Source organism: Schistocerca americana, chromosome 3 (assembly GCF_021461395.2).
Source record: "Schistocerca americana isolate TAMUIC-IGC-003095 chromosome 3, iqSchAmer2.1, whole genome shotgun sequence".
NCBI classification, from domain to species: Eukaryota; Metazoa; Arthropoda; class Insecta; order Orthoptera; family Acrididae; genus Schistocerca; species Schistocerca americana.
In genome coordinates, this window is record NC_060121.1 from 525,027,435 (window position 1) to 525,054,841 (window position 27,407).

The following is a 27,407-nucleotide window of genomic DNA, read 5'->3' on the forward strand; positions in this document are numbered from 1 at the left end:
TGATTGTGACGGCTGCATGTGTACTGTACAACTTTATTCGAAAAATGGAAGGTTATAGGGTGCCCGAACAGAGGATGGATCAAAAGGAAACTGCTGAGGGATCCGGAAGATCATCAAATCTTCGAAACCTATCTCCAATTCGTGGGAGATCAATAGATGCTGCATTTGCTTTACGAGAACAACTCAAAAAATTCCTGAATTCTCCACAAGGGACTGTGGAATGGTAAGAACATGTCACCTTGGCGATATAACGATGACATAAATCAAACATCTGTTTGCAAAATAAAAAGTAAATAAATATCTTTCGGGTATTAAAACTTGTATAGTTTTTATCTAACCTTTAATTTGTAGATCTGTTGCAATTGTCATCCAAACTCTGTCTTTGTACTCGATATTCCTGTAGTTTTCACTTCCCTGATCGTAAAGAACAGGAAACTTACGAACTTCTTCTATTAGTCGTTCCAAATCCATGTTTTGTACACAGAACAGTTTTGCGCAGTTGCACAGCTAACGAGACAATTCTACCGTTAGGCCATGTGTGTCATGTGAAATATTAAACACGGCAAATCCCGCCCGGCCCGGTCCCGGACTGTTGATGTTCCCCGGTCAAGTGGGGCCCACCACATTTCTTTTAATGATGTATTTCGTTGTCCGTGTGACGGCTGATACTCGGACGTGTCTTGGCATGGACACGGTCCGGACATGAGTGTCCCGACCTTAAACCAGAAGCTCGGACGATGTGACGATATTGGTTGCTGAGTTATCTGTCACTGCAGTAACAGGCAGACGTACATTACATGCAGAAGGCAGCTAGTTATTACTGACAAATGGTATCTGAAGAAAAATCCTCGGCGCCCATTAGTAGAAAACTTTGCTCAGATATCAGTAGAGAGGTCAAACCTGATGGTCATTTTTTAAGGGTTGCAAAAAGTGGCAGTAATTATGCCACAGCACTTTAGATGTAAATTATTTCATAGTTGAAGATGTTATTGAACTTTCTTTAATGATCGTTGTATGCAGTGGTCAACATATTATAATTACTGGTGTACACAGACCTCTATGTTCCAGCATAGACATTTTTCCAGCTAATCTCTATACTCAGTATCTCAGTGGGAGTATCTGGGTAACAGCACCAAGGAAACAGCATTAATGGAAATGTGCCTTGGAACTGATATTTCAAATTAAAGATAACTTTCTAGAACTCCTGGGACTAACAATACAGGATACAGTTAAGTGGAATATGCATGCTCACTCTTTGGTAAGCACACAGGGTAAAAATATACTTGTAATACATACACTTAGCAAATACCGCAATAGTACTCATGTACTGCTAACCATTTATCATACATTTGTCTCGTCCAATACATGCAACAGAAGTATGGGGAGCCAGAACACAAGCAAACCATTGCAAGGTTTTACTGTTGCAGAAAAATGTTAATGCAATAATTTGTGGTGCAAAACCACGAGAGTCATACGATTTTTTTAGTTAAAGCTGGGATCCCAACAGTCTCACAGAGATGAAGTAGGATTGGGGCTGGACATCATTAAAAGAAAGGCGTTTTTCGTTGCGACTGAATCTTCTCGCGAAATTCCAATGACCAACTTTCTCCTCCGAATGCGAAAATATTATGTTGACACCGACCTACATAACGAGGAACGATAAAATAAGGAAAATCAGAGCTCATACGGGAAGATATAGGTGTTCATTCTTTCTGCGCGCTATACGAGACTGGAATAATAGAGAATTGTGAAAGTGGTTCGATGAACCTTCTGCCAGGCACCTAAATGTGACTCGCAGAGTATCCATGTAGATGTAGATATATCTGTAAATTGATCATGGGGGCGCAAAACTTACAGTTTTAAATGTGACCTGCCCGAGTGACACAAGAAACAAAGGCGAGTTTCATCTCATAAGTCATAGAACTGTACTATATAAAAATAGGCAGCTGCATGCAAGTCAGGAGGTAACATTACACTCAATCACATCCCTCCCCACTGGAAAATTTCAAGCTAGCTATAAAGAATACTGGCTGCCAGTCGAGAATAAAATTTTATATAGGCTACATTTTCCATAAACATTTGGACTTGAGAAAGCTATCCGCAAAATGGGTTCTGCGATTGCTCACACTTGACCAAAAACGGAATCATGTGAAGTGTTGCAAGGATGGTTGCAGCTGTACAGGAAGAATCTGCAGGACTTTAAGCGTCGTTTCGTCACTGTGGATGAAACGTGGATACATTACTATATTCCTGAGACCAAACAACAATCTAAACAATGGGTTACCAAGGGAGAATCTGCACCAAAAAAGGCGAAGACCATTCCTTCGCCCAGAAAGGTTATGGCGACTGTCTTTTGGAATTAGCAAGGAATAATCCTCATCTCTATGTGGAAAAGGGTAAAACTCTTACAGGTGCATATTATTCATCGTTATTGGACCGTTTGAAAACCGAGCTGCAAGAAAAACGCCGGCGATTGGACCGCAAAAAAGTCCTTTTCCATCACGACAATGCACCAGCACACACCTCAGCAGTTGTGGTAGCAAAATGATTGGAAATAGATTTCCAACTCGTTTCACATCCCCCCTATTCTCCAGACTTGTCTCTCACAGATTACTATTTGTTCCCCAATTTGAAGAAATTGCTGGTAGGACAAAGATTTTATTCAAATGAAGGGGTGATTGCAGCAACTAATACCTATTTTTCATGACTTTTACAGTTCCTATTATTCGGAAGAGATCAACAAATTAGAACAGCATTGGACGAAGTGTATAAGTCTAAGAGGAGACTATGTCGAAAAATAAAAAAGGTTTACCCCAAACACAAAAGTAGTTTTTATTTTTGCACAGACTTCTCAAACACTCCTCGTATAGTCTCACACACTTCCCATATTTTCGTTTGCTGGCAAACACGTTACCATGTGAGACACATTGACAAGACGAGGGTGAAGAAAGTAATATGGCTCTGAGCACTATGGGATTTAACTTCTGAGGTCATCAGTCCCCTAGAACTGAGAACTACGTAAACCTAACTAACCTAAGGACATCACACACATCCATGCCCTAGGCAGGATTCGAACCTGCGACCGTAGCGGTCACGCGGTTCCAGACTGTAGCGCCTAGAACCCCACGGCCACCCCGGCCGGCGAGGAAAGTAGTAGACCTTCGCTTCCACACAACTCGATTCGACCGCGAAATTCGATAGCAGTCGACAAATATGCTGAGCGTTTCTAGCTGACTCGTATCTGTCATTTTGACGTCACTTCCGAGTGATTCCGGATGACAATGACGTGCTCGTAACGCTTCCCTTGTAGGGTATGAAACGCATATGAGGGAGATCCAGAGATGAGGAGCATGTTTCGTCGCGGATTGCCTCCGCTTCAAACATGGTGGCAGGTGGTTAAAACCCTGGATTTGGGGTTGTAGTTGCCCCATACCAAGTGATTCCAGCACATGCAGCACGTGGATCCTAAATGGTCTTGTTGCTCGTGGACAGTTGGAGAGAAGGCATTCCAGAGGTGGATGAACAACAGTATGGTCTGTAGGTGAAGTCAGACCTGCGAGGAACTTAAATGCCTGGCTCATCAAGAGGAGCTGCCATCGGACGGGGAGTCATGATTCTCCAGCATCAGCACACAAAATGGATACAGGGCTGGCCTGTAAGCACCTGTGGCCAACTTTATCCCCTCATGGTGAACAGCGTCAATTTGGGTAAGAAGGACTCGCTGACACATACACTGTGCTTCCATAATCTGGCTATGAACGCACGAATGCCCTATAAAACTGGAGCAGACGCACCCTGTCGGCTCCCCAAGACCTGTAGGTAAGGCACTTTGTGATATTCAGTGTTTTCTGGGTTCTGGCTTTCAGGTCCCTCAGGTGTGGTAACCACGACAGTCTAGCGTCAAAAATGAGGCCCAGAAACCTCACAAAGTCTCTAAAATGTAGGGTGGTGTCCCTCATACGCAAGTCAGGTAAATTAAAAATACGACGAGAATGATTAAAATGAATACACACACAATTATATGCAACTGAAAACCTATCTTTGAAATTCACTCTTCTAATCTCTTCACTGTGAGTTGCAACTGACAGGTCACTGTTAAACACTAGAGGAGGAACAGAAAATAGCAAAATCGTCCACAAACAAGGAGCATTGTACAGGACTCCTTACCGTTTATGGCTATGGCGAAGAGGTAACACTTAAACTACTGCCCTGAGCGACTCCATTCTCCTGCTCAAAACGATCTGACAAGGAGTCACCAACTCGAGTCCTGAAAAACAACAGGAGAGACTATGAAAAAGGGGAGGTGGCCACGAAAGCCACATTGATGCAGTGGCGCTAGAATATTGTGTCTCCAACTAGTGTCATACACCTTACTGATATCTATGAACACGCTAAGTGAATAGTGGCAGGGGCGACTAAAATGTGATATATATTGGAAATCCTAATAAAAATTTGCTGCTTAAACAATTAAAAAGGAAAATTTTGAAAGAATAATTGAAAAATTGAGAAGTACTCATATTCTGGGTGAACATTAACTGGTACTAATATAAACAGACCTTCAATATTTAATACATATATTCAGTATTTAACATTCGTAAATTTACGTACATCCTTTCTTTTTTGTTACCGCTATTGTACATGGAGATTGATATGAGAATACTGGTTCCAGAATGCCCCTCCTCCGCTCACGTGAATTCTTCTTGTTAGCTTCGATCCTCTTGATGTAGGATTCTCGGCGCGTTGCTGTATAGTGAACAAAAAATGACTGTGCGAATAAACTTTGCTATCTTGATAACAATTTTCAATGCACAATTGGAATATACATTTTTAAACAGTATAAAACCGACGGAACTCGTAATACGCCCGCCCACTATTTGGTATAGAGACGAATAGAAGATCTAAAGGAATTAAAATACTGAAGAGCATCCATCTCCTTGTTTTGTTTGTGACCCTGTAGTATCGCTGGTACAAAATAACTTAGAAAAGAACGAGAGGAAGAAAAGAGAAATAATAATAATAATAATATGTTACATTGTAATTAACCCCCATTGTGCACTGACTCAGACGAAGGTGCACAGTGTCTGAGTTATTTCTCTTTTTGTGGGTTGATAACCCTGGCCGGTATGAGCATAGTCTTTATTTCTCGGCCATCAGAGTTATCCTCAATGATTAACAATTTATATAGCCATGTCAGCTCCCTTAACATGTACGTACAAAAATTCTCCTTCATAATGAAATGCTTGCTGTAAGCGCACAGTCCCATTATTGTCAGTCAGTTATCTGCCCAGTGCTTAGCTTCCGAAGCACGCGCGCGCAGCTCGACGTCCATTTCACGTGTTTAACACGAAGTCAGAGTGCCCGTGTCATGAGTTCATATAGTCTTGACTGCACAAACTCGTGAAGCTCGTTTTCAGCGGCGCGATCCTTTGTGAAATCTTCGATGCGGTGACAACTGGTTTCCGTACCAGCGGTCTGAGGAAAGTATTTCACCTCGTGGCTCGCACTTGTTCAGTAGGGACACCAGCCGTAAATCCGACATCCGGCGTCAAGGTAAGTTTCTTGCCGCTTCTAAGACGTTGCCGAGCACAGAAAATTCATGTTTTTACGACGCCGTCGAGCCCAGAAAATTCATGTTTTTACGACGTTGTCGAGCACAGAGAATTCATGTTACACGAAGTATTGTCTTTTTTTAGTTCATCATGTGCACACCCACATATCTCACATGCACACTTAACACTTTGCAGGCAGGTTTCGTATGTTTTTGGGCTTTGTTTTTGAGCGTCTTTCATACTTTTGCATTACACAAAATTTCTGTAGTGTCCTCTTCACATACTATACACATGACAAAAAAAAAAAAAAAAAAAAAAAAAATACAACCACAAGAATAAACTTATCTTATTCATTTGCTTACATAGATTATAGTCTGATTGTAATTTTGTTTAGTACATTTTGTTAAATTATAATTTTGTTACTTTGTTAAATTCCAATTATATGTGTGCACTTTTACTCTCGTTTGGTTTTACATTCTTGACATAACATTCATACAATGATAGATTCGTTTTCCCTTATGGCATAAATTGGCATACGTTTCTTTCCAATCCACAGTGATTTCTTGTCGGAGCATATTTATCAATTTCAAAGAATTAAAGAGGTAAACAATAGTCGCTACAATAGATTCTACGTGCTGCTTAAATAACTACGCGAGGCCTCGCCTCCCTAGCATTCACCAGGAAAGATCTACACACTACACAGTTGAGGAAATTTCACGAAAGGCATTTATGTGCTCAGTTACGTCTCTTTACTAGAATTAATTATGATCTCAAGAACAAAATAGTTTGTTGTTTACAAACACAACGCAAACCAAACGATACCAATCGTACCGAATATTTATTCAGTGTTTAAAGTGCACCTCAATATTTACTGAATATTTTCATCGCATAAAGGATAACCATTTCATATGCTGAGGCATACAGAGATGTATCATCAATACTATATGTCATGTACAATGGGCGTAAAATAGTGTTTGTATAAGTAGCAAACATGAATAAAATTTTCATTGTAAATCAGGTGTTTGACGCGTTCATGAGTAGTCGACGCTCACAGTAGTTAGGTTTCGAATCCTTGGTTATTTGATAGTGCTCCACCTTAGGTCAGCATCGTGATATGCTACGTACTGTAGTTGTATTCTTCTACACATATTTTCACACTATCACATTCATACATATCACAAACCTACAGCCATATTTACTTGAGGTGCAGTCCTTGCTTATGTTAATATGGTACCTCGAACTCGACAAGCATTTGTCTTTCTCCACTTTAGGACTTGTCAATGCATCGTTCCCTGGAAGAAAAAACTTAATACTAACTTAAAACTAAACCTTCATAGATAAGTGTCACTAATACCTCTTTCATATATACAACCATGTATTCATGTACTTCATTGTGCAGTCGTGCCATCACAAACTCATTTAATGTCATGTGTGCGTCTCTACTTAACTTATAAATCTGATAGATAAGGTGTGCTATAGGCATGAAGCGAACTCCTATACATTTTGCCACTCGTATTGTACTCGCTTGTTTACCTGCAGCCAAGAGTTTTCTGGTCCTCAATTATATAATTAGTGCATGTACTTTCAATACTTAAATTTGTAAATATGTAGATATAATGTACGAGGTAGCATAACTTAAGTAAATATCTCGTAGTTTAGGATTTCCTTTCCGTTTATATAATCCCTTAGCTTATCTTTGTTTGTGTGTATTGTGCAGATAGTCGTAGTTGTAGTACAGACTCTTCCTTAATTTTCTAGGTCTCATTCTATGCAATAGGCTTTAAAACTACTAGTGCAGGAAGTAGCTCACTGGGTTTGTTTCTTTTGGGTGCTCCAACAGTTTCAGCTGTGTCTGGCGCACACACGCTTGCAGTTTGTTGACCAACTTTTCTCCCAATGCGCATGCATTACCACTAAAGTCGCGGCGAGTTGTGTTTTGCACTGCGCGCTACCGAGTGTTTCACAAGTTCGTTTATTCATTTACAACTGGGCTACGCGCAACATAAGTTTAATATTACTATACATGTATACAACTCAAGAGGGTATACAGCCCTTCTTCAGTATATAAACGTTCTCAAGCCTTGTGTGGGCAAAGGCCCTTGTCCTTACTCATGTTCGCGTGTGCCAATCTGGATGCTCCCGGGTAGGGAATTTTGGTAATTATGTATGGTCCGGTGTATAGTAATTTCCACCTAAGGTTCACTTTTCCAATTTTTGTGGATTTGGGATGTGTTCTAAGTAACATCTTTTGTCCTATGTAAAACTGTGTTGTGCGTTTCAGCTTTCTGTCGTAAATTCCTTTCCTATATTTAGCCCAGGTTTCAAGGTTGATTACTGCTTGTCGTATTTTATCATCTGTGGTAATTCCGATATCGGTATCTTGGGTAAAGGTTTTTCCCATTTGTCTATCTGTTTGTAATTGAACAATAGCTCATTTGGTGCAAATGCATTTGATGTATGGGGAAGTTTGTAAACTTATAAGAAAGGAGCGACATATTCAATCCACTTGGCGTGTTTACGAGGTATATAGGTCCTCACAAACCTGTTGAATTCCATAAACGCCCTTTATATGGGGAACGCTTTGGGATGAAATTTGGATACTAAAATGTGTTTGATTCGGTTGGAGTCTACGAAGTCTTTCCACTTAGATCCCACAAAATACGAGGGGGGCCCGAAAGTAGCCGGAATCGTAATGCTGCACATCGTGTACTTATAGTAGCAGTTTGCTTCGCCAGAGGGCTGTAGTAGGAGCTCTGCTGAGTCATTCTGCCACGCAGCATCACCCAACAGTGAGAAGTGTGGTTTCTTTGGCAGTTCTTTGAGTGTGCCTACAGTGCACACGTGACATGAGGAAATGGCTAGTTCTTACGAACAACGTGCGGCAGTGAAGTTTTGTTTCTTGCTCGGCAAGAACGCAGCAGAAACTGTTGCGATGATTCAGACAGCCTACAAAGACCATCCTCTTAGTAAAACGCAAGTGTACGAATGGTTTTCTCGGTTTAAAAAGGGAGAAATGGTGGTTGAAGATCAGCCCCATTCCGGTCGACCTTCAACTGCTTGAAGCGAAGACGACATCGACAATATCCGTGATCTCATCAGTGAAGATCGATGCAGGACAATCGACCAAATCGAGAACTTGTCCGGGTTGTCCTGGAGCTCAGTTCAGCGCATCTTGACCATCGATTTGGGGATGTGAAGAGTGGTAGCAAAATTCATGCTGAAGCTTCTTACCGGAGATCAAAGGGATCGTTGTGATCAAGCCTGTCTCAAAATGAAGGACGCGTTCAAAGATGATCCACATTTTTTCAACAAAATCATTACAGGTGATGAGTCATGGTGCTATGGGTACGATCCAGAAAGTAAACAACAATCATCACAATGGAAGTCACCTGTCTCACCTCTACCAAAAAAAGCTCGACAAGTGAAATCGAATGTGAAAACGATGTTGTAGTGACTAAAAGGTCGTCCACGTATACTGTTACCTTACTCTTGTTCGGGCCCCAGCACTCTGTCAAGTGCAGAGATAAATACACCTGCACTTACGTTCAATCCAAACGGTTGTACTTGAAATTCGAAGCTCCTGCCTCCACATACAAAGCCGGTATACTTTCGACTTTCTTCGGGTAGTTTTATTTGTCAGTATGAAGACCAGAGGTCGATTACAGTAAGAAATTTAGCATTGTGGAATTTCATAAGCTGTTCCTCCCAATTACCTGGAAGTGTTCGGACTGATACAATAATCTTATTAATGTTACGTGCGTCGAGGGACAAGCGCACCTTGCCATCTGGCTTAATCAGAGCCAAGATAGGACTACAATAAGGGGAAGATGAACGCTGTACTACGTTCCATTCAAGCATCGTGTTAATCTCTTTTCTTATTGCTTCCGTCTTTGTCCATGGTTCAGCGTATGAGAGGGAACAAAAAATTTCGTGAGGATACACTTCAATTTTGCATACGAAATCCTTAATAATACCTGTTCTTTTTTCAAATACATGTACATAAGCAAGTATCAATTCCTTAAGTTCCGCATGCTGTTCTTTAGACAAGCACTTTGATTCACTTACCTTTGTGCTCATTGTGTCGACGTTCATTTCTTCTGCTGACGACGGTTCATTATTGTATGTGTTAAACTATGGGATTTATCAACTGAACTTCAAAGTCATGAATAACTTAAGTTTTACATCTATTTGTACTTCCCCTGATCAGGTCTATTACGAATAATTGGTTACTTATAGTGAAATGACATTGGCCTTTTCCTATATCAATTTGTACTTGGTATGTCCTAAATGTGTCCATACCGATTAATCAATCAACTATTAATTTCTCTACTGTCAAAAAATTGCTTCATACAGAAAACTGTCCTAACTGTACGAGAATTAAGGTTTGTATCTTGATTCATTTCGATTTATGACCAGTGGCAGTTTGCACCTTGCAGTTTTCTACTGGCATTGTGGGCATACGTCCACCTTTCTTCAATTCTTGAAACAATCCCTGTGACATCAAATTAGTCGTAGCACCTGTGTCAAGTGGCGTCGCGGTGGCATCGACCTCTAGGTTAGACATAACTTCCGCTACGTTGACCCTTGGTGTTTGTTTACGACAATTATTGTCCTGAGAGGCTCTCGACTGAGATTCTCTTTGCCTCTGAGGTAGCACCTGAAGAAGAGAGCGAGGCACGCTGTTGAAATATCGTGCGAGAACGACGCGAACATCCGGCTGGATTCCCGAATATCCAAGATGTCAACAGATCGCCGGGAAAGCATGAAGAATTGTATATGTGTGTTACTTTGCTGGCCGAATTCCGCTGTCTGTGGGGTATTCGGCTGGCCGAATTCCGCTGTCTGTGGGCTATTCGGTTGTCTGTCGTTGTTTTGCGTTTGCCAAGCGATCGGCTGACTATTGCTGGTAGCTTGTGTCTGTACATATTGTACAGGCTGGCCATACGCTAATCCCCCAGAGTAGCTGTTTTTTGCGAAATTTATGCCCTTTTCTATTATATCAACGTTTGTATTTATGGCTTTCTCCATTGCCGCTGTGATTGCCGTTACCATTACCATAGGTCTCTGTGGGGTAAGGTTGCCATCCGTGCTGTAATAGGAATCCGTTATTTACTTGCTGGTCCGTAAATCTCTGTGTTGCTATCGGCGTATTAATAGGCTTCGGCTGTACTGGTCTCTCTTCATATATTGAATCTATTGAGTCCAGTGCAGATAGAAAGAATTCAGTTTCCTGTTCTGGGATGATAATGAGTTTTTCTCTAATGTTGGCAGGTGGATGGCACTTTAAATTTTCAGTAAGTCTACTTGTGACAACGGGTTCGTGCAGTATTTGGTTTTACTCAAATACGAGGGCGGTTCAGAAAGTAACGTCCGATTGGTCACAGTGCGGGTTGTGGGGGGAGTAGCGACGCCATCTGTGCGTTCACGCACTCAACAGGTCAGTCGGCATCAAGCCGTGGTCGAGTGAACGTCGTACCTGCGCTAGTTTAGTTTTTGTGGCAGTTTGAAATGTGTGCTGCAATAGAAAACCCCGCCAAATGTGAAGTGCGTGCTGTCATAAGGTTTTTTACAGCCAAAGGATATTCTGCAGCAGCTATTCATCGTGAGCTTTGTGCCGTGTACGGACCAAGAGTTATGAGTGAAGGAGTTGTCCGTGAATGGGTACGTTTATTTAAAAGTGGACGAAAAAACGTTCATGATGAAGAGAGGAGTGGTAGACCATCATTGGTGACTGACGAACTTGTTCAGACAGTTGATGCAAAAGTTCGTGAAAATCGACGTTTCTCAATGTCGGAGTTGTCTACTGGTTTTCCACAGATTTCTAAGACTCTCTTGTACCAGATAGTGACAGCAAGATTGGGTTACCGTAAGTTCTGTGCACGATGGGTGCCCAAAATTCTTACCGACCACCACAAAACTCAAAGAATGGCCTCTGCATTAGACTTTCTGTCACGTTATGAGGACGAAGGAGAACCATTGTTAAACAGAATCGTGACCGGTGACGAAACCTGGATTAAGTACGTGAACCCTGAGACAAAAGAACAATCAAAGATGTGGCACATTCAAATTCGCCTACCAAACCAAGAAAAGCCTCGCAAGATTTTTCTGCCAGAAAACTGATGGCAACGGTGTTTTGGGATGCCAAAGGGGTGTTGTTGGTTGAATTCATGGAATGTGGTACGACCATTAATCAAGACGTGTACTGTGAAACAATAAAAAAGTTACGACGGGCTATACAGAACAAACGCCGTGGTATGCTGACTTCCGGTATCGTTTTTTTGCACGATAACGCCCGTCCTCACTCTGCTCGCAGAACAACGGCCCTTCTTGAGTCCTTCAAGTGGGATGTTATCAACCATCCACCTTACAGCCCAGACCTGGCGCCAAGTGATTATCACCTCTTCATGCATTTGAAGAAATGGCTCGGGTCACAGCGGTTTGATGACGACGAAGAGCTCAAAGATGCGGTCACAGGCTGGCTCCAGGCACAAGCGGGTGATTTTTATGCAGAAGGAATTTCAAAGCTTGTGAAGAGATACGATAAGTGCCTCAATCGCTATGGAGACTATGTAGAAAAATAGTGCAAAGATGTAGTTGTAAGATGTATATATTAAAATATTTTTATTTAACTTGGTGTATTTTTTAAATCAACCGGAGGTTACTTTCTGAACGGCCCTCGTATTTTTCAAAATAGCCCCTTAAGCTTCCGTACTTGCTATTGAACGGAGCTGGGTTGAGTACCTCATGTCGGAGCCTCTCTTGTACAGCCACAGACCAATACTTATCCAGAAATGCCTTCTCAAACTGTTCATGATAGTGGTAACGTTCCGCCATGTCCGTAGCCCATAGAAGAACGTCACCCTGTGTGAATCCAACAACAAATCTAATTTTCTGGTCTTCGGTCCAGGTACGAGGTAAAACATTTCGAAACGCTCTGATGAAGACCACAGGGTGTATCCTTTTCCCTTCAGAAGTAAATATCGGAAACTGTTGATGCCTAGTAACCCCTCATCTGCAAGTATTGTTGGCAAGCACGCCGCGCTGTCAGTGACTGCTGAACAGCAACCTCTAGCTGGGTCAGGTTGTTGACAGTGGACCGAAATGTTCGGAAACTACACTGAAGTGGATAAGGAATTGTCTGGTCTCTAACAGCTTGACCAGATGACGGTTAACCATTCGCTCCACGGTCTTTCCTACACGGCTCGTTATGGCGATACTCCGGTAACTAGTAGGACATGTGCCTCCTTTTATGGTCTGAGGAGAGGTATCAAATTTGCCTCTCTCCATGAGTTTGGAAAGTGAACTGTGTGCCATATCAAATAAAAACGTTCGACGAGGATTTCCTTTGACACTGCTCGCAAATGTCGAAGCATGCAATACTAGATTTGGTCGTGGCTGGATGCAGTAACGTGAGTCTCAGCGCCGATTACAGCTCCCATACAGTGAAAGGGCAGTAGTAAGACTCAGAAATGTTGCATCTGAATTCAAACTTGCCACTCTCTACCGTTGCATGGTAGCGACGAAACGCTGAATCCTGGCTTGTATTATCAGTAGTTTTTGCAAAATGCTCTGCCAGCGCCTGAGCGATGTCTCCAGGCGTCGTTTGGAGACGCCCCTGTTTCAGCACTGCTGGTAAACGACTAGATTTACCGGAAATCCTTCCGATGGCTTCCCATACTTTTGTAGAACAAGTGGAATGGTTGATGGAGTCCAGGAACGCTTGCCATGATCTTTTCTCACTCTCGTTAATTACTCATCGAACTAAGGGCGTACCCAGTATCTGAACTGGGGGGGGGGGGGGGGGGGGGGGCAGGTCATACTAGTCTCAGGAAACAAGGACTCGAGACAACATACAGCACTTCGTATTAAATAAAACAGTAAACCAGTGAAAAAATGCTTTTAATAAACATTTTCAATACAAGAATGCTCTTGTACAATCCGAGAAAACATGCAGCATTTCTTATTAAATAAAACAGTAAACTAGTGAAAAACTGCGAATATCTTCTAGGGGGGGGGGGACAGCTGCCCCCCCCCCTGCCCCTCGCTGGGTACGCCCATGCATCGAACTTTAGCTCTCGCGACTCGTAAGGCTGTGAGTTTGTCCACTGTTGGGCGGCATTTAAACCGTCGAAGAGCCACACGACTGTCCCACATCGCTAAACAGCACTCATCAGTCCACCAATGTACAAGTTGCCTCTTAAGATGACCTGAAGACTTCGGAATGGATACGTCAGCGGCATAATCGATCACTCATGTGGTGTGGTCCACTCATTCCTGCATGTTGTTGCGGTGTTCAAACACAGTCGGCTGCCAGCTGGCTGAACACCGTCCAGTCTGCCCTGCTGATCATCCATTTTGGGGGCTTCTATTCAGTGGGTGAATGCGTAGTTGGATATGGTCACTGAAATGCATGCTGTGAACAACTTCCCACCGAACAGAGTCAAAGTGGTCTGGAGAGCAGAAAGAGAGGTCGATGGCTGAGCTTAACCCAATAGCAGCACAGAAATGAGTTGCTGTGCCTGTGTTGAGGATGCACAGCTCGTGAGATGTCATGAGGCTCTCCAAAACCCGACATCGGTTGCGAGCAGAGGTCGAACCCCAGAAGGCAGAATGGACATTGAGGTCTCGCACTAGGTGAAATTGCTGGGTGAAATGTTCTGTAAATTCTATGACAGTCTTAGAGTCTATTGCATCTTGCAGAGGGAAATACAGTGAGCAAACAGCAATCCCCTGATACACATGAATTTCATCTGCAATTGCTTGCAGGTTGGTAGCCAGGGGGAGAGCAGAGGAGTGGTATGCATTATTGACAAACACAGCGACTCCTCCCTTGGTTCTTTCCCTAGTCAGGACATCCTTGTGGTGTAGCATATAGCCCTACAGCACAGGGGCGACAGTATCTTCAAAATATGTTTCTTGTAAACACAAGCACAAGGGGCATGCCTGCACTTTGAGTTCCAGTTTCTCCACCCATTCATGTTCCACTGTAGTATGGGAACAACTTCATCAGTTTGGTTTTAATTTACCCCTATCATTGCAATGGGGAGGTGAAGCACTTGTAGAGAGAGAGGGAATGGAGGGGCCGCCTAGCTCCAAGGCATCTAACTCCATGATGTCCTCCTCATCAGTCAGACGTGCCAGAATAGTGACTGACGGCATCTGGGACAGCTTTTGACCTGAATGTTGTGAATCTTTCCCTGCAGTCTGTTCCTTCAAGGATGATAGGGAAAGGGGGCATTGCGAGGCGTGTTTTCTTGATGCTCACTGTGGAACTGTTGTTAGCCTTTCCTGTTGCATCTGCTTTGATTGCTGTGCCTTACTCAGTTTGCCTTCACATGAGTAGTAGGGCAAAGTTTGTGTCACCCCAAGTACCATTATCCATGGCGGCGATGTCATCCAAGATGGTGGCCATGACATCAGCTGATGAGGGAAATACCATTATCCAAGAAGGTGGCTTTTGGCAGGAAGTTTTACTTTTGGCAGAAAGATAGGTCAAATGGGCTACCTCCACTAACATAGCCCCCATTCCCCCCCCCCCCACCCCCCACCCAGAAAATGGCAGGAAGTTCAAATTCCATCAGGACAATACAACACACCACAGCTACCTCCACTAACCTAAGTAAATGATGGGAAAAAAGGGCACTTGGGCTACCTCCACTAACTTAAGTCACCTGACCACCACCTCCGCCTAGGAACTGGCAGGAAACGGACTCGGCCTGTGCTGGACATGTCTTTATTTTTAGTCTTTATTTAAACAATTGTAGACAGTACCAACATCAAGAGTGTTCTCTGTGGGGTTTGCAGCCCAACTGACCTGGTACACAGTACTGCCACCAGAGGGTGCTGTCATCCCTTGTGTGAGTCATCCAAGAAAGTGGTCTGGAGGGGGGAAAATGACGCGAAAATGACTCAAACTGTGATGGGCAAATGGAGAGAGGAAGTAGTATATTTTATTTATTTTTGGAACAATTTATTTAGGGACGGATTTCACGTTGTGCATTTATTACACTGATATAAAACACATAGTCTGATGTGCTCAGGGTCACAGTTTATAGCCTCCAGACCTGCAAACTACTCTAAGCTACCGAAATAACGCATGTTAAACGCTCTACAGACACATTCACTAATTCTAAACTGTCCAAATAATGCACTACACCGCACAGAGACATGCAAACTACTTGTAAATTATCAATATAATGCAGTAAACTGATGTACAGACACGAAATCAACTCGAAAATTACCGAAATAATGCATATATAACGTTCTGCCAACATGCGCACAATGCTTAAACAGCCAAAACTAATGCACTGCACAAACACTCAGTGCAGGTAAAAAACGCTTTCGAACTACAGTCAATCATGCCATATCAGAGGTCCCAATGTGCATGCACGTCGACGCTGCCACAAGCCACCACCGCTGCCAAGCCACGCACAGGAGTCCGTTTTGGTTCTGCAAGCATGAGGTGGCAGCATCCCTTTCATACTTGACGTGTGAGCAATTCCTGTCGAAAAAACGTGTTCACCTAGGCACCGTTGCTGATGCAATGACACATAGCTGCGGTGTGGGTCCAGTGCTGAGAGCGATGTGTGCATAGCATATAAAAGGTTCGCAACATTAAACTGACATCACAGGTCACACAATAGAAATATATTTCACTGCGATCCTAACTGGACAGCCTGTTCGTCACTGAATTTACCCATCAAACTGCTGCCAGTGTGGGGGCACAGTCCACCATTGTTTTCTGCATACGAGACTTTCATCGGCAAAAAACTATTTTTCTTTTTTACAGATAGTCATATTGCACTGACAGTTAAACCCTGCAAAAGAGCGCTACATGTCGTCAAATATGGAAATACTCTTACTCAACTACACTCACTGAGAATGGGAGCGAAGACTGGACGGGAGGGAAGACCTATTTGCAGAGTGACTCACCCTTGCAGACGCTGCAGAAATCCGTTCCATTGCTTCCCCAAATAGCACAGGCTCCTTTCTTCCTCGTGATCCTAATGGGACATTCGAGCTACGCCTGGCGGGTCTGGGGATTAGAATAGGCTCAAGGTATTCCTGCCTGTCGAATGAGGCAACTAAAAGGAGTCTCACACATTTCGGCCTTTATGTGATGGTCTCCTATAGGGTTTGACCTCCATTTTTCAAAATATTCCCGAATAGCGAGACAATTGGGGAAGGGCGTCTTACATGGTGCATCATGTCCATCATGCCTTGAGATCTTTAGCCCACTTTCTCGTCGTTGCACAGCAGTCCAACTCATTCTCCATTTCTCGGGTGAGGACGACTTCCTGGGTGCGTTCTCCACCATGCAATATGCAGTGTCGCTTTTTGCGCTATCGATGACCATGGACTTCTTTACACCTCATATCCAGCACAGTAGCCAGTTTGTTGTGGTGGGGCCGCCATGTACCCTGTTGGTTGTAGCCCCCGACAACACAGGAATCGCTGTGCTTATGCCTGCACCATTAACTCCCCACATATGCCAAGGAGTAGATGCCCATCGCCCTCAGGCATCGACACTGCCAGCAATGCCCATCCTGCCAGGTGGCCTTTGCTGTGGCCCCTGGTTGGAGTGGGTGACATCAGGGCAGATGACGTGCGATGAAGTGTACCACGTCATCACTTGCTGGTGATCAAACACCAGCAGTCTCTAAGCGTTCCAAGTCTCAGTATAATTCAAGGAAGTACGACCCTAAATCATTCCCCTCCCTGGCCTCACCATGGGAGAAACGCCAGACTAAGGATAGCAGTAAACCTTATTCACCCCAGTACCTCATATGTACGAGAACTGATGGGGACTCCTTTGTTTCAATGAAGCCACAGGTTTTTGTACAGCATTTAGAGGACAAGTTTGGGCAGGTGGAGGGCTTGTCCAAAATGTGATCTTGGTCAGTCTTGATAACATCAGCATCCCCTGCACAGTCACGGACTTTACCCACTTATAACAGGTTGGGAGAGGTCACTGTTACCATCACAATGCATAAGAGCTTCAATATGGTCCAGGGTATTATATTCTCAGGGACATTCTTTTGCAGTCTGACGACGAGCTGCGCGCCAATTTATAACGGCAAGATATTCATTTCATGCGGTGCATACATTGGGGTCAAAGGGTTTATCAGGTTGCCAATGGTGCCTTCATCTTGGCCTTCAAGAGTGACACCTTACCTGAGAAGGTCAAGGTGATGGTCTATCGCTGTGATGTCAAGACATATATCCCTCCCCCAATGTGGTGCTTTAAGTGCTGGAAGTTTGGCATATGTCTTCCTACTGTACTTCCACCATTACATGTCGAGATTGTGAACATCCATCACATCCCAATAATCCATGTGCCCCGCCTCCCATCTGTGTCAACTGCAGAGAGCATCATTCACCTTGCTCGCCAGACTGCATGATTTTACAGAAAGAGAGGAGAATCATGGAGTACAAGACCCTGGACTGACTGACCTATACTGAGGCTCAGAGAAAATATGAGTGCCTACATTCTGTGGCTATGACCTCCTCATAGGCCGCCACTACGAGAACAGTTGTAGCCCCATCAGCTCCGCATTTTCCAGTTGGCTCTCAGAGCCAGAAGGCTATACCTGCCCAAACCCAAGGAGCATCGAGAAAAGACCAAAAAGAGGACCTCAAAGACCAAGGAAATTGTGGTGGCACAAACACCACTGCTACCTACAAGCTCTGCGTCTGGGGATAAGGTGGAGATTCTGGCTTATACTGAGCACGTGGACCTCACCAGACAGTCAGACACAATGGATATAGACTGCTCAGGGAATAAGTCGGTGGCAGCAGGTGACCCTGAGGCGTCAACTACCTCATTGAATGTTCTATGCCTTCCCAGTCTCACGATGACGTCATCCTCCAGTGGAATTTCGGTGGTTTTTTCCACGACCTAGCTGAGCTATGGCAACTGTTTACGTTTACACCTGCTATCTGCATTGCCCTCCAGGAAACCTGGTTCCCGGCAATGCAGACCCTGCCCTCCATGGCTATAAGGGATTTACAGGAACTGCAGCGACTATAATCGAGTGTGAGGTGGAGTTTGCGTCTATGTCCTAAACTCAGTATGTAGTGAAACTGTGCACCTTCAAACCCTTCTTGAAGCTGGGCTGTCAGAATCAGGACGACACAGGAAATAACTGTCTCCAATTTATGTCTTCCTCCAGATGGTGTAGTACCCATGAATGTATTAGCTGCACTGATTGATCAACTCCCTAAATCTTTCCTACTTTTGGGAGATATTAACGCCGATAACCCCTTGTGGCACTGTGCTTACTGGCTGAGGCAGAGATGTCGAAACTTTACTGTCACAGTTTGACCTCTGCCTCTTAAATACTGGGTCCGCCACACATTTCAGTCTGGCTCGTTGTAGTTACTCGGCCATTGATTCATCAATTTGCAGCTCAGGACTTCTCCTATCTATCCACTGGAGAGCACATGGCAACCTGTGTGGTAGTGAGCACTTCCCCATCTTCCTGTCACTGGCCTGGCGACAGGCCCATGGACGCCTGTCCGGATGGGCTTTAAACAAGGCAGACTGTGAAACTTTAACCTCTGTGGTCACTGTTGACTCTCCCCCAAAGAGTAACATCGATGTGATAGTTGAGCAGGTGACTTACAACACTCGTCACTGCGGTGGAAAACGCGATCCCTCGCTCTTTAGGGTGCGCCCGGCGAAAGGCAGTCCCCAGTCCCTTGGTGGTCGCCGGACGTCGCTGAGGCAATTAAGGTGCGTTGGGCGAGCTCTACAGCGGCATAAGCGCACCCTTCCCTGGAGCATCTCATAGCCTTTAAGTGGCTCCGTGTCCACGTTCGACAGCTTATCAAAAGACAGAAGCAGGAGTATTGGGGGAGATACGTCTCGACCATTGGGTGCCATATGTCACCTTCCCAAGTGTGGACGAAGATCAGACGTCTTTTTGGATACCAGACCCCAACAGGTGTCCCTGGCATTAATATCAATGGCATGTTATCTACCGACACAAACGCGATTGCTGAGCACTTCGCTCAGCACTAAGCTCGAGCCTCTACATCGGAAAACTACCTGCCAGCCTTTCGCACCCTCAAAGAGCGGATAGAAAGCCAAGTCCTGTTGTTCACTACACGCCACAGTGAACCCTATAACGCCCCATTTACAGAGTGGGAGCTCCTCAGTGCCCTTGCAAATTGCCCTGACACAGCTCCTGGGACAGATCGTATCCACTGTCAGATGATTAAACATCTCTCACCTGACTACAAGCGATATCTCCTAATCATCTTCAACCAGATCTGGTACAATGGCATCTTCCCTTGCAGTGGTGGAAGAGCACCATCTTTCAGGTGCTTAAACCCTGTAAAAACCCACTTGATGTAGATAGTTATCGGCCCATCAGCCTCACCAAAGTTCTTTGTAAGCTGCTGGAATGTATGGTGTGTCGGCAGTTGGGTTGGGTTCTGGAGTCATGTGGCCTGGCTGCATCTCAGGGTGGCTTCCGTCAGGGTCGCTCCACCACTGATAATCTTGTGTCCCTCGAGTCTGCACTACGAACAGCCTTTTCCTGACGCCAACACCTTGTTGCCGTCTTTTTTTATTTACGAAAAGCGTATGACACCACCTGGCGACATCATATCCTTGCCACATTATACGAATGGGGTCTCTGAGGCCCACTCCCGATTTTTATCCACAGTTTCCTGTCGCTTTGTGCTTTCCGTGTCCAAGTTGGTGCCTACCATAGTTCTCCCCATATCCAGGAGAATGGGGTCCCGCAGGGTTCTGTATTGAGTGTATCTCTATTTTTAGTGGTCATTAATGGTGTAGTAGCAGCTGTAGGGCCGTCCGTCTCATCTTCTCTGTATGCAGACGATTTCTGTATTTCGTACTGCTCTACCAGTGCTAATGTTGCTGAGTGGTGCCTACAGCGAGCCCAAGGTTTCCAGTTTTCGGCCGCAAAGTCATGTGTTATACACTTCTGTCAGCATCGCACCGTTCATTCGGATTCCAGAGCTTTACCTTAATGACGATCCACTCACTGTAATGGAGACATATCGATTCTTAGGGCTGGTTTCCGACGCCCGATTGACTTGGCTCCTCACCTCTGTCAGCTTAAGCAGAAGTGTTGGCAGCACCTCAAGGCCCTCCGCTGCCTGAGCAACACCAAGTGGGGTGCAGATCGCTCTATGCTGCTGGAGCTCTACAGAGCCCTTGCTCAATCCCACCATGACTATAGGAAATAGCTTATGGTTCGGCAGCACCCTCAGTGTTGCGTATACTCCACCCAGTGCACCACTGTGGCGTTTGCCTAGTGACAGGAGTTTATAGGACGAGTCCAGTGACCAGCGTCCTGGTGGAGGCCACAATCCCTCCATTGAAGGTTAGGCGTGCACAGTTGCGCTCCAGTTACGTTGCACTCATTTGTAGTTCTCCTGTACATCCAAATTACTGTCTCCTTTTCCTGTCCACAGTGTTTCATCTCCATCATCGGCGTCCCAGTTCAGTGCTTACAATTGCAGTTCATGTGTGATCCCTTCTCTCCAAACTGGAATCCTTGCCTTTACACCTATACTTGAGGTTCGCAAACACCTCCATGGTAGCCGTGGCTTTGCCTGGACCTTTCACATGGCCCTAAGGACTCAGTTAATCCTGCGACTCTGCGCTGTCACTTCCTCTCGATTCTCGCCATGTGCTGGGGCCATGCAGTGGTTTACACCGATGGCTGGATGGCTGATGGTCATGTTGGCTTTGCCTATGTTCATGGAGAACATACAGAACAGCACTTCTTGCCAGATGGCTGTAGTGTTTTCACTGCAGAGCTGGCGGCCATATCTCTTGCTCTTGAGCACATCCACTCATGCCCACGCGAGTCATTTCTCCTGTGTACTCACTCCTTGAGCAGCCTACAAGCTATCGACCAGTGCTACCCTCGTCATCCTTTGGTAGCGACCACCCAGGAGCGCATCTATGCCCTGGCATGGTCCAGTCATTCAGTGGTGTTTGTCTGGACCCCAGGTAACGTCTGAATCCCAGGCAACGAACTTGCCGACAGGCTGACGAAACAGGCTACACGGAAACTGCTTATGGAGATTGACTTCTCTGCAACTGACCTGTGTTCAGTTTTACACCGCAAGGTTTTGTGGCTTTGTGAGATGGAATGGCATAACCTCAGTATGCACAAAAAGCTGCCATTAAGGAAACTACGAATGTGTGGAAAACCTCCACGTGTGGCTCTCACAGGGACTCTGTGGTTCTCTGTTGGCTCTGCATTGCCCATGCATGGCTGACACGTGGTTACCTCCTCCGTCACGAGGACCCACCTCGGTGTCACTGCGGCTCACGAATAACTGTCGTACATCTCTTGCTGGACTGCCCACTTTTAGCCGCTCTGCTACGGACTTTTAACTTTCACAGCACCCTACCTTCGGTGTTGGGCGACAATGCCTCAACAGCAGCTTTAGTTTTACGTTTAATTCGTGAGGGTGAGTTTTATCATTTGCTCTAAGTTTTAGCACATTTCGTTTGTCCCTGTGTGTCCTCCATCCTAGTGCTTTCAAGGCGGGGATTATAATGTGTTATAGAGTAGCTGGCTTTTCCTTTTTGTCCACATTGTCAGGCAGCCACGGTAACCCACTTTCTTTTTTTAAACTCTTCTACCTGTCTCTTGCGTCTTTGTGGCTTTCTTGTCCCCTTTTGTCTATTTAAGCGTTTGTTGCCCTTCAGTCGTTATGGTTTTTCCTTTTATTCTGTTTTGTGTTGTAAGTCTCATATTCTTATTCTCAACCTTGTGGCATTGTTTCTTTCACAGCAAGGGACCGATGACCTCGTAGTTTGGTGTCTTCCCCCCTCTTTTAAACCAACCAACAATCGAGCTGCGACTAGCCATACACACGTGCTTATCTGCTCAGTGTGGCTGACGCATCACTGTGAAATGCGCGCGCATAGCTACAAGCCATCACAAGCACATCTAAAAAACGTTCTGAATGTTAAACTGGTGTCACATGGCTATCTAAAATATAAACCAAGTCATTCTCTCTGAAATTTTATAGTGTCGCAGAAATAGTTAATGCTCGCTTTTGTAGGAGCTTTCATGATGTCTCAGCTTGTATGCATGGAAATTCTTGCCCTAACAGTACCCGTTTCCGAAAATAGCGCTGAATAACGTCGAATGCATTCTTCCTCGCGGTCCTAATGTGGCACACTGTCCGTCACATGTTATCCTTCCTGCTTTCAAAAAACACAAATGTTGTCACCGCTATGTAGACTCCTATATCCCAGCACAAAGGATGTCTTGTGACTCAATGGGGCTTTATGATTGGCTCTTATCGAATTCACCCACCAAGTTACTGATGCCGCCAGTGTGGAAGCACTGTCTGCCTTTTTTTTTCTTTCTGCAGACGAGACTTTCAGTGGCAAAAAACTATTTTACACAGATCACCATATTGCATCAACAATTAAACCTTGCAAAGTGCCCTACATATTGTCAAATACGGAAAGACTGTTACTCAATTACACTGCTCTCCCACTGAGGACAGGAGCTTGAATATTAGAGCATGAAACCGATCTGCAACCCAACAATATATCACCGTGTACTGTGACGATGTAGTAAACATACAATTCGTATCCTGTGCCATACAATATCACCCCTTCTACATCATTTGTATGTATACCGCAAAGACAGACAACATACGCACATGCACTGTAGGTATACTCGCGGCACTAGATATTTCCCGCAAGGTCGGGTGGTCATCCACTCCCAACGCGTGACCAGAGTGCCCTCTGTGGATCGAAGTCACTTTCAGAACTGTTGTGCAAAGACGGGCTTCTTTCCCCCTCAGCACAAATGCATTACTGTTTCTGGTCTGGACCTCCTTGCTTGCTTGCTTTCCTACACGCATCTCCAGACTCTGGGATTACAAGAAAATATGTAATTCGCATTATTTGCTAGAATATCATACAATTTTCGTAGTACTTCTCGATATCAAGCACATAGCAATATCCCTTGCATAGCAGTATCACTTGTGCAACATAATTCCGAAAATGTAGACTCAGGGTGTATACGACCTGGGACAACTGGGAGATCCAGGAAAAACCTGGGACCTTTTTCATCTGTGAGAAAACTGGGAAAATCCCGAGAATTTTTTAGAATTCCGGGAATTTTTTTGTTTTAGTTTTCAGTTAAATTGTTGTAATTTTGACTGGTAAGAAACAATACTCTAACAAAGGATATTACTGTAGCCCCTACTGCAGAGTAATATTGAAGCAATAAATAAAACTGAAGTTGCAAAGCAAATGCGCCATATACAACAATAAACACAGTGCTCATACAAGTGTCTGCCAACAGCAAAATGTGTGAAAGGCTTTAGGAAGACTGTGCAATGCTTCATAATAACAAATTGCCTCCGATGAGCGTGATGTCACAACTGTTTACCTTTGATTCATTTGAGGAGTTGCGAGCGGGCTCGTGCATGTGTAGTACCTTCTCCCGCTTCTGGCTACAGAAGTGTGGCTGTTAACTGTACAAGCAGTAGCAGTTAGCAGCAAGATGCTGCCCAGAAAAATTTTACTGGCACATTCAAGGTGCCAGATTCACTGGGGGCAAACCGGGGTATCTGCCCCGGGCGGCAATTACATGGGCTCGTGGGGAGGGGGGGCGGGGGAGGGTGCCAAATCATATTCTTGAGAAAAAAAACCTTGTTTCACAAAGTGCCTAGTATCCAGTACTAGTTGGTCTATCGATTATTCATGTGATTTTGAAATGCATCCCTGTTGGTTTTTGAACAAATTCTGAGTTTATTCCCGAATGAATCATAAGTTGATTTTTGAATGCATGCATAGCGTACATCATGTCTCTGTCAGGGGAATCCCCCTCGCATCTAGAAATAAACTTTCCTGCAGACAGAAGGGGACGGGGCTACACTAGTTGAGCGGAATAAAGCCGAACGGGTGAATGCCAATCGTTGCTTGTTTATGTGATTGACTGGGTTTGCTGATGATCAGCGTTGTTATAATTACCAGCTAATTCCATAGATTCAGATTACCAGAGTGGAAATTAAAGACTAACAGGAATAACATGTAAAAAAGTTTATGTATTATCCTCTCGGTATAGCCAAGAAAATGAAATTTTGATGGAAACTTTTTGGTCAGACCGATACACTAGTAACGGCCAGCTGTATAGATCCCAGTAGCAGCCGCATAAGGTCTATTCTGGGAGTAGCGCGGAAAACGCGTTGTACAAAGACGTAATAACGCCTAACCGGAGAATAAACGCGGGATAACTAAGCCGTTGATTGTGGCAGGGTTAATGAAGTTAACTGGGGAATACGTTTTGACACTGGCAGGAATAATTACAAATTTGGTGATGATGATTGTTTGTTAGAACGAGGAAGAAGAGACGGGGATATCACACAAATTATGGAAAATTATGACGATTCCAAATTTATATAAAAATTTCTATCTACTACTTTTCGATCTCATCCTTGAGAAGCTGGAGCGTATGAATGAAATGTGGAACTATTTCCGAACATAAAACTTTTTGCTTGTAGTAAGTCTAATAGGCATTTGATACTGGTGCTTTGTGAATTATATTGTCGTGTTAAAAAAAAAAAAGTGACCGTTTGTGCCAAAACAATCTCGTTTATTCGGTGTGTGTAACAATTGCTGCAATATTAGACAGGCCTATTTCGTTTTATCTAGCAGACAGTGACAAAATACACGTAATCAGATCGAGAAACCGCACCAGTCTTGGGTACAGTTTGTATTAACTGCTTTTTCAGTATTACACAGCTACATTTCGTTTTTTCATGTAGCAAAACGTTTGATGAAGTTTGATGAGGTAATAGATTCTTTCGCAGAAACGAAAGCACCCCATATAAAGCTATAGCAAAGTTAGAGAGAAAAGAATGCTAGGACTTAAGGATTGAAGAAATGTATACTCTCTTGCTTGTCACTTGTCTTTATTGGTTTCAAGTATCCTCTATTTAATTTTATTTCACAAAAACATGAAGTTATTAGCTAATAGGCAATAAAGAGTGCAAATTTTCTGAAGAGTTCTTGTTCTCCAAGTTATATATAATTTAATTCAAATGCTCGACGGCGGAAGGGGGGTGGGGGCGGGGGGTGGCACCACTATCTAGTGTTGCTGCGGTTTGGAAATATCGTTGATCCTGATGCACAGAGCAGTCTGAGTTGTTGTGGGGAGATGGGTAGTCTCAACGTGACCCGTGTTTACGTTTAGTGAGTTTGCTGTTTTCTCTTCGTTTATTGCTCTCACGTCAAATGAAAACAAAACAGATTTCTGTGGCCGGGAGCTAGCAAGTGAATTAAAATACATCCACATAATTATGGAAGGCTAAAAATGTTATTAGTTTCAGAATTTATTTTGTTTCCACCTTTCTGACAGTCAAGCATTAATCGGCTTGCACAACAATGAAGTTATTTTTGTCGGTTTGCTAAAGAAATTTGGCTTTTATTAATCTTTTACACTGAAGCAGTCAATTTATTTGAAACGAAGTGTTTAATTCCACACTACTGGCTAGTTTTAACTGTTCACTGCATTTCAAAATTGCCATAATAAAGACGCAAACATGAGGTAATACAGTACTGGTCTTTCTTTCTTTCTTTCTTTATCGTCTCCTTGTCCCACGTCACGTAGGGTCGGTGTTGCTCTTCTGGATCCTTCTCCTCCATAGTACTCTATCCATTGCCTCTTCCTTCTTCCATCCTTTCTCCCTTAGTTCCCCGGATATCTTATCCTTCTACCTCTTCTTCGGTCTTCCTCTCCTTCTCGCTCCTTCAATCTTTATATCTTCAACTCTGTTTCCGACATACTCAAAAATGGTTCAATTGACTCTGAGCGCTATGGGACTTAACATCTGAGGTCTTCAATCCCATTGAACTTAAAACTACTTAAACCTAACTAACCTAAGGACATCACAAACACCCATGCCCGAGGCAGGATTTGAACCTGCGACTGTGGCTGTCACATGGTTCCAGACTGTAGCACCTAGAACCACTCGGTAACTCTGGCCAGCCTCCGATATACTCTTCCCCTTTTCTCTGTAAGTGTCCATACCACCTTAGTCCGCTCTCTTGTATCTTTTTCCCCATGGGTCCCACTTTCACAGCTCCTCTAACAAATTCATTTCTAACCCTGTCCTTCCTTGTTACCCCACACATCCACCTCAGCATCCTCATTTCCGCCACTTCCATCTTCCTTTCCTGGGCTACTGTGATTGGCCATGTCTCTGCCCCGTACATCATAGCAGGCCTTACCACCGACTTGCACACTTTCCCTTTCAACCCAGTGCTGACCTTCTTGTCACACAACAAATGGTTCAAATGGCTCTGAGCACTATGGGACTTAACATCCGAGGTCATCAGTCCCCTAGAACTTAGAACTACTTAAACCTAATTAACCTAATGACATCACACACATCCATGCCTGAGGCAGGATTCGAACCTGCTAGCGTAACGGTGGCGCGGTTCCGGACTGTAGCGCCTAGAACCGCTCAGCCACCCCGGCTGGCGTCACACAACACTCCACTCATTTTCCTCCAGTTGTTCCAACCGCAATTTATTCGGTGTTGTCTCTCGCTTTCCAGTCCTCCGTCCCTCTGTATGTATGACCCCAGGTATTTAAATTTGCAGACCGATTTCAGCTCATCATCCTGGAACTTGCAAGACCTCATCTGCACATCTTTCAGTGCTAAATATTCTGACTTTGTCCTGTTAATTTTCATCCCTCTTTCTTTTAGTGCCTTCCTCCAATCCTCCAGCTTTTCCTCAACTCTGTCAATACTCTGCTCACAAAGAACCACATCATCTGCAAACATCATATTCCACAGCGATTCCTTCTTCACATCTTTCACCAGCACATCCAT

General features: G+C 44.2%; 1 protein-coding gene across 1 annotated transcript; it reads right to left on the bottom strand.

Annotated features, from left to right (window-relative positions):
• Positions 1-79: 79 nt before the first annotated feature.
• Positions 80-27,407, bottom strand: LOC124606187. The gene is made up of 2 exons (XM_047138155.1): positions 27,177-27,407; positions 80-271 (listed from the first exon to the last, which is right to left on the bottom strand). Exons 1-2 carry the CDS (start codon positions 27,405-27,407, stop codon positions 80-82), a joined length of 423 nt encoding a protein of 140 aa, XP_046994111.1.